General features: G+C 37.2%; 1 protein-coding gene across 1 annotated transcript in view; it reads right to left on the reverse strand.

The window, feature by feature from the left end:
• Positions 1–7,092, reverse strand: part of LOC135218517 (growth hormone secretagogue receptor type 1-like) — a 486,215-nt gene extending 479,123 nt beyond the window's left edge. Inside the window, 1 exon segment of the mRNA XM_064254882.1 lies at positions 6,620–7,092. Coding sequence (XP_064110952.1) covers positions 6,620–7,070 — 451 coding nt within the window. The 5' untranslated portion in view covers positions 7,071–7,092.
• Positions 7,093–8,604: the final 1,512 nt, after the last annotated feature.

Consider the following 8,604-nt stretch of genomic DNA (forward strand, 5'->3'; position numbering starts at 1 on the left):
GCGCGCAACTAGCTTCTTGTTAACTTGAGCGTTTGTACGATTTTTGTAAGAGTGCTTCTTTCTCCATTTTCAGTTCATGTATATATATATATATATATATATGTATATAATATATAATATATATTTATTATATATATATATACTATATTATATATATATACATACATATATATATATATATATATATATATATATATATATATATATATAGTTCTAAAGGGTCCACAATAATACAAAGTGTTGCGAGTCCGTGAATCATAATTTTTAAAACTTTACAAAAAGCTTTCGAACCCTTCCCTGGGTTCATCTTCAGCCCAAATGAACAATTAGTTACAACATGTGCTGAGGTGAGTTTAAAAAAAGAAAAAAAAAAGTCGTTGAGGATCGTTGACACCAGTCGTTAGCTCATTATTTTATTGCTATTAGTATCAAGTTGAAGGTCTTTTAAAGAAAGCTTCGAAGGTTGAAACAAAATGTAATGGTCGTTGGCTAAGTTCCTGTTCCGGGCCCTCTGCTTTATTGAGAGTAATACCTGGAAATGTTCCAGGCAAAAATGAGGAGCAACACAGTAGCCGTTGCAAGATGAATATGTCTATGGCATCAAAATAGATCTGGGAACTAACAAGATTCCAGTAAATAATGACTAGCCCCTATAAAACACCTTAAAGATGGACAATTCATATCAAATAAACAAATAACAAGAAAAATAAACTGCCTTAAAGATATAACTTATTTTTATGAATTCTCTCTTAAACGTAGAACCCTTAGAAAACTCATGGATCCAAATGTTGAAATAAAGACTAAAGTATTTTGTAAGTTATGTGACTGGAGACATTATTTGTACTGGAAATTTTTAAAGTCAATTTTGCTTTCTTTCGATGTTTGGTTCATTGAAATTTGGGTATTTGTAGATCCACTTCTTTTCTGAATTTTCTGAGCTGCAAAATAGCATGTGATCAGCGTATGATCTATCATGGCAACAGGAAACAATTTGCCTGCGTATGAAAACAATGCAGTAACGCGATGGAATTATAAGAATAAATTTAGGCAACATTTATTGCAACAGGTATAGATTTGCTAACATCTTTCCTTAAACCCTTAATCATAACGTCAATTTATAATATCTAATCACAACAGCGTTCAAATTGAAACACCAGAGAGCAGTCGGAAAAATTTGCCGAACTCGACCAAATCTGTCTTAAAACAGCGGTGGACTCCCGCTCGGTACAGAAAAGACTACTAGAAATGAGGACTTCCGACTCCGATGCTCGGTCGGGTCCTCAAGGCCAGGTCCCTCCCAAACGGAAATAGCGCGCGCTTTAACAAACGCTCTTACATTAACTTATTGTTGTTGTTTACTTAAGATTTTTTGTGATATTTGATTCCTCCCCCCCAAAAAAAGGAAAGTCTTTGTCACTGTTTTCTAATTAACATAATTTAAATATTATTTTCTTATTAAAGCTTTGGGGTAGAAAAAATCTTTATTTTTTTTTTTTGTCTTTTACAATTATTAAATAAAGATGCAATATCTTTTTAAATGAGGATAAAAATATGATACCAATATAGGAAAAAATGACAAGAAAAGAAAAACAATCATGGATATGGCAGGGCTTGATAAATTTACGTAGTAGTTTAGTTCCAAGGTAGAAGGAGAAATAAATCAGTGCAAAAATGCTTTGGAAAATAAAAATAATATTTTCAGTTACCCATAATCTTAATTCGAAAGCTTTTCTCGTCGTCTTAAGCAACCTAGTTCATCCTCTCGATCGGAATTGTTTGAAACATATGCCTTGAACGAAATATTTTTGAGAGAAAAACCAGTTGCCCAAACTACGCTATAAACAATTTTACAGAGGACGATTGAGTGTTTAACGACGGTGCAATCTTTTTGATGATTATAGATTTTAAGATAGCTTGTTGTTACTCTGCACTTGACCTAAGACAGAAAAATCCCTGATGGCAATATAAGTTTTACATAATTTTGAATGACTCCGTATATTTGATTGCTCAGGATTGGATAACCTGCTACCAGTTCTATGGCTTATGCCCCTGTGGGAATCTAGGCGACCCTTCAACAGCCTCCGTGCATCCCACATATATCCCGTGATGACATCTCGGGTAAGTGTATTTATAAACAACGCTGGACGAAAGCAGAGGACTGAGTCGGTATTTGACTCTAAACAGACCCCATTGTTAAAGAATTTTGGGGGGTAATTTTCAAATCCAAAGACGAAAATGGATGTGCATGCTCTCCTGAAGGCATCATCATGCAAGAAAGGGAAACTTGCTTACATCTTCAGTTTCAGCACAGTAGATACAGGTGTTGATTTCGAAACTACTGAAGGTGTATGCAAGTTTTCTCTTCGTGCATGATGATACCTTCAGGAGAGCATGCACAACCATTACCCAAAAGAGAGTTCCGGCTTTGGATTTGAAAATTATCACGAAGAATCCCCTAACAATTGGGAAACGTCTGAAAAGAAAGGATAAGTAAAGAACCAAGGGTCGTACAGGCAGATATACTTGCAATGTGGAGGAAGTGCTCTTTGTTTTGGAAAACAATGGATATATATATATCAATAAATTTGTGTGAACATGTGTATAAAATCTTATATAAGTGCCATTGCAAAGTGTACCTTTGTATGTAATGTATGCAAGTGTTTTATGTACAGATTCATAGTAAGATTAACTTAGAATTAATGTTAAGAATAACGTAATCTTTAATCGTTTTGTCCCTTCCTTTATGTTTTGTTATGGTTAGCTGTCAACAAGCAAGCAGGAAGCGTGGAAAAACGAGCAATAAGTCCAGGAAGAGTTTCGGTATTGTTGTGAGAAAATCTGTCAAGACGTTAGTGATTGGAGGAGAACGAGTCCTTCGTATTGAACCAGTATTGTTCGTCTTAATCTTACGTGTAACCGCGTGACAGACTTCTCTTCGTTGTCGCTCTCATCTCTGACTAAGGTTTGAAAAGACCAAGTTTTGTGGAGCATTTTTCTTCGGCTCAAACATAGTTTGTTATTCATTCACTTACCCAAACGTTTTTCTCAATGTCTTCGCCTTAAAAACTTAGTAGGGAGATCTTTCATTCTCACCTCTACTTCGCTTTTTTCTTTCTTTCCTTTCTTCTTTCCTCTCTCCTTTTCACTTTTTTTTTCGTTTTGTAACAACGTCTTCTGTCAAACTATTTCACTTGACTCAAACAGCTTTGCGCCATGACTTCCAAATGCACCAAAAAAAAAAAAAAAAAAATGAAGCAAGGAATGGGGGAGGGGGCGGAGGGTTGAGTTGGTGGAGGAGAAAAGGGAGGACTAGAGTGGTGAGGACATTCTCTGAGGAATGAATGACCCCTCCACTCCAGCCACTCATCCGTTCCAAACCTCCGTTATTTCCCACTTTGCTTGGTGTCATTTAACGTCATTTCTTTTAGTACGAGTCCTTTTCTGTAGACGCAGTTTCATCCTGTCTCATACGATAATTTTCGAGATGATTTATGGAAACCGCGGATTCAATGATTCCTTTTGCAGTTAATAAAGATGGTCGGTTTAGGTGAGAGTATGCGAATGCCGAAGTTACTGTTTTATTCATCAGCAAACCTGGTAGTAGCATTCTAGAAATGCATTGCTGTCATTTAGCCCTGGATTATCCAACCTTTGACACTTTTTCATGATGTACAGGAATACATAATTAAGATTTCAATGTATTTAGCCCAAAGTCAATTTCTGTAAATTCACATCACTTCGTTCGTAGTTTCATTACGGTTAGTGTTCACATTCTTAATCACAAAGGAAGCGTCTTATTGTGCAAGAACACCTTTGTTTATAGAAAAATTGGGAGGTTAGAATTTTTTCATGAATTTCCAATCAATCAGGAGTGTATATGTAATATGCGAATCAGAAAATGAAAAATAAATTAGCGTCAACAATATCGCAGAAGGACAGTAGGTAAGGACATTTATAAGAAGCAGATACATATGATTTTCTAATAATCATCATTATAACAATTCATCATAAACGCAGTTCTCATGGAATAAACCTTAAAACCCAGCAAGCGTCCATGAGAGTTTCCAATGAAGATGAAGCCCATAAGCGAAATAAGAACTAAAATAATATCGAAGAAGTCAAATTAAAAGTGAGAGAGACGAAGACCTTCGACTTTCGTTATTAGAAGACCGTCTTCACAATACCAAACAAGCTAAGCTGTCTGGCGATGACTCGGCTGATATGAAGGGAATTTTTGAGTACTCGTAAAATGATCATTTTATTCACTCAATAAATTGTATATAACTCCCCTTCCTTTAAAAAGTGTAATGAAAGATTAAATATGTAATGACAGATTTCGGCGTAAAATAATAATCAGTGGCTCTGTGGTTTGGCATCTGCGGGACTCGTTTAGTTTCTCAAAGACCTTACAGTCACGTCTCATTGCTCATTCGAGACCTACTACGCCAAATTGGTCATGTGGTCATATCTATTTATAAATATTCATAGTAAATTTAGTGTTTCGTTGCTCTCGGTCTCGTCAACTAATGCAAAAACAAACTGACTCGACTGTATTTCCGATGTCTTTGGCATTTTTGCGAAACGTAGGATAAAAAAGTCCAAAAGAAACTTTTCAGAACTCGAAGAATAAGCCTGAGCAGCTTGGATGTTTTCCCGTCATCACCCAGTACTCCGCTGCGTTGTCTGATACTTCTCCATTTCCTTTGTGTGTTTTTTTTCCTTTTTATAAGTAGCCTCGTTAGTGGTGTATACATGGGAAGTGGCAATAGATATGGTTCCTTCTTTAGAATTAGTTGTGCTGCTTTTGCCACGGTTATAACTATAGATGCTGGAGGTAATGTATTGATCTTCATGGCAGTGATTGACCTCCGAAAGATACTACTAAGCCATTCATGCATTGGTGTGGTTTTATTCCCGTTCTACCAGTCTTCAGAATCGACATAGCGGTTAGTTTTATTCATATGTTTATACGTACAATATATAACTGGCGCAGCTCCTTTTTGTTTGTTTGTTTGTTTGCATTTCCTTTATTTTCATCTCCGAAAACGAAATAAAACCCTTTTCGTCTGCTAAGGTTTATTTCAGTGGCATCAGAAAGCATTTTGCTGAGGTTCCACGGCATCACCAACTCTGCATTTGTAATGGTCTAACAGACACCACGCCAATCTGATGGAAGTTGATATTTTTCATGGTAATAATTTACCCATACCTTAAAAAGCGACGGCCTCAGGACACCACATATTGTCAAAACTTATGAAAGGACCTTCTTGCATATGCCTGCAGGGGGCTAGTTGTGAGAAAGGCTGCCTCGCCGCCCCGGCTGGACGACGCCAAGTCTAATAACAGTGTTCACTCCCCATGGAACATCGCTGCTGCGTTGAAAAATAAAACTTTTGAAATGATATTGATTTATTATTATTTTCACTATCATTGTTGAGAACACTCATGTGGAGTATTTCTAGTATGCAAATTACTTGCAAAGTTCTCTAGAAGACATTTCGAATGATCACGAAACCAACCTTAAAGATGTGTAGTTCTGTTGTTTATTATTTTATATTTATATATTTTTGTGGACTTAAATATTCATTCAAAGTGAGTCTGTCTTGTGCAAGACTATTTTATATAATGTAAATAATGGTAATATTTATCTACCTTTGTAAATTTGTTGTAATATTTAATCATAAAGTAGTAATAATAACAGGAGCCTCTATGCTCCTAAAGCATCACGCTGACTAAATTCGCAAATGCTGTGCATCTCTGTATAACGGTGTATCAAATTATTTCTCTAATTACCCATCGATTTTCACTAATGAGGTTTTTTAAAGTGAAATGAAACAGTTCAAAATGTAAGTGTCATGACACGTATGGGTTTCCCGTAAGGTTGTTTGCAATATTTGATCACATAGAAAACATGTTATTCATAAATCCCTTTTCTATCGATGAACTTGTCTCTTCTTAACCTGGGTTCGAATTCTGGGGACTGGATTATGACAGACATATTGCCAATCCAACGGGATTGTGAGATTTTTACCGTTCATGTTGCGGATGTTATATTTACAAAGCTCTGGCGAACATGAACCCATTGATTTCATATGTATACAAGTTTGTCTACATGGAGACATATAGACTGAATTGCATGTCAGTATGCCCCTTCTAAAGCGAATCTTCGGGGGCCCTAATCTAACAAGTTCCCAGATAATGAGCAGTGACACCTCCCGCAGGAAAATTGAGATTCCCTAACAAGCTGAAAATGTTCTGAAGAGAGAAACCGCATATCTATCTCACTGGTTATAAAAACTCAGACAAGAGTCCATTTTAATTTGCCAGAACTCTGGGGAATAAAACGATAAAATTCATCACCATTCTTCAGCAGTTAGTGTTTCATGACCTTATTCATAAAGTTAATACGAGATATGGTTACGAAAGACCAAATAATGTGATGTTTTGATATTGATAGTAAGCAAAGAAAGTGACTATATTTCGAAAACTAATGCAAACAACGAGAATCAAGAATGATACAAAGACTGCACTACTGATACCACTTAAAATCATAGTCATAGCATTCATAACAACGACGCACATAATGAGACAAAGGATGTTCATAGAAGAAAATACTCACACATAGACCCAGGCAGGATCCAGACCGCCGGAGGGGCGTAGAGTTCCAGCAGAAGGGATGGCAGGCAGACGATGAGGACCAGGAGGTCCGCCACCACGAGGTTGACGATGAAGACGCTCGTCGTCGCTCCTCGAAGTTCTCTGTCTCTCATCACGACGACAGGCACGAGGAGGTTCCCAATGACTCCCACCACCAGCAGGAAGAGACCCCACGTAGTGTAGATGCCCTTCATGTAAGCAGGGAACGAAATGTCCGGCAGATCATTTTGGCCTCCTTCCAAAAGGATATCCGAAGTATTTGTCTCGGGGTGCGAAGTGGACGGGGACTGGGGCAGCCCGAATTCGATGTTGGGAGGTGACGAAGTAACTAACGAGGTCGCTCTGCCCAGACAGTCGCCTGAGGTACATCTTTGGTCGGGTAAGGTCGTTATGAAGTCTGATTCGAAGTCCATATCTGAGCGCGTTTTTGAAAGGACATGAATGAGACCTATATATGTATTTCTCTGGTCAGACGCTGGCCAGCTCTTGAGCAGCTTTACTGAACAGTGTGAGGAGGATCAGCGGTCTGTCTTATTGTTCGGCTGTTGGGTATTTTCATGACGTCTCCAGATTCATTCGTTTTCTGGAAATAAACAAGAAGATGGAAGATAATTCAGATAATCCTATGGTGGCAAGTTTATACAACAATCAGGTTACTAAGTACAAGATTACCAAGATCGCTTGGAGACCCAAGAATAGTCTTACTCGTGTGAATTGCGTAACCTACATAGAAACAATCTGTAAACAAAGTAAAACGTGAATGGATCGGGTCAAGGTGTGGGAAGAGTTCAACGAAAAAGTATCTTCAGGACCATCATGTTATACCAGGTGGAATTTAGCTCAAGGTATCCTATTATATTTGGATGTTATGGCTAACGATGAAAGCATTCTTTTTCTTTTGTGTAAAAATCAAAAGTGTTTATAGCGCTTCCTTGAAAACTAGTAGTGGTCACGACGCTTAGTAAGGTGACTGATTAAATGGTCAGAAGGTCTTGATTCCAAATGGTACTGAGCCAGTGGAAGCAGGAAGCCGAGCATGGCAGATATCGTTAAATGTGATTTCCCCTTGAAGTCCTCTCTCTCTCTCTCTCTCTCTCTCTCTCTCTCTCTCTCTCTCTCTCTCTCTCTCTCTCCACGCACACACAGGCACACACTGAATGAATTAAACTGTTTTAAATACTTGGTTCTATCATGAGAACAACAACAACAACAACAACAACAACAACAATTTTTCTGTCGAGTCCGGAGTCATTAAGCGAAGCGAAATGAAGACTGTAGAACTCTGAAATGAGTCTGCGTGAGAGAGAGAAAAGCAAGATCGATACAAATTCATTTTCCGACTCCCCTATTCCAAAACCAAATAAGCATGAATGGAATATTCATTGGCATCGGAAACAGCTGACTGTAGTTCATATCTCTGCTTCGTTATGAATTAAACTTTTTCGATCATTTACATCTTCATCTTGTGTTTTAACAAAATACAATAGCCGATTTTGTTTGTGTGTGTGTGTGTACTGCAACTTCACTGAGCAGTTCTTTCCACCTCAGCATTCTATGCAGTTTGCTCTGACAGTCGCAACATTCCGACCAACATTTTCATTAGAAGTTTATTATTTCGGATTAGATAAAAAAAAAAATAAATAAAAAAACACTTCGATAAGAAAAATGGATAAATGGACAAAATAATCACTTTTATAAGAAAAATGGATAAATGCACTAAACATCACTTCAAAATAAATAAAGACAGAACATAAAATTTTGCAATGTGTAAAAAATGAAATAGTTTCACCAAAACTTGTAATAACACATTACCTTGGTACCAATTATGTTTCTGCTGCAGCTAGCTCAAAAATTCACAATATTAAAAGAATTTACCATGTTCCAAAAAAGAAAGGCGCCGTTACACACTTGTACAATGTCTGTTTAGATTCTACAATAAGCACTAAG

This window comes from Macrobrachium nipponense, chromosome 9, assembly GCF_015104395.2.
Source record: "Macrobrachium nipponense isolate FS-2020 chromosome 9, ASM1510439v2, whole genome shotgun sequence".
Lineage (NCBI taxonomy): Eukaryota > Metazoa > Arthropoda > Malacostraca > Decapoda > Palaemonidae > Macrobrachium > Macrobrachium nipponense.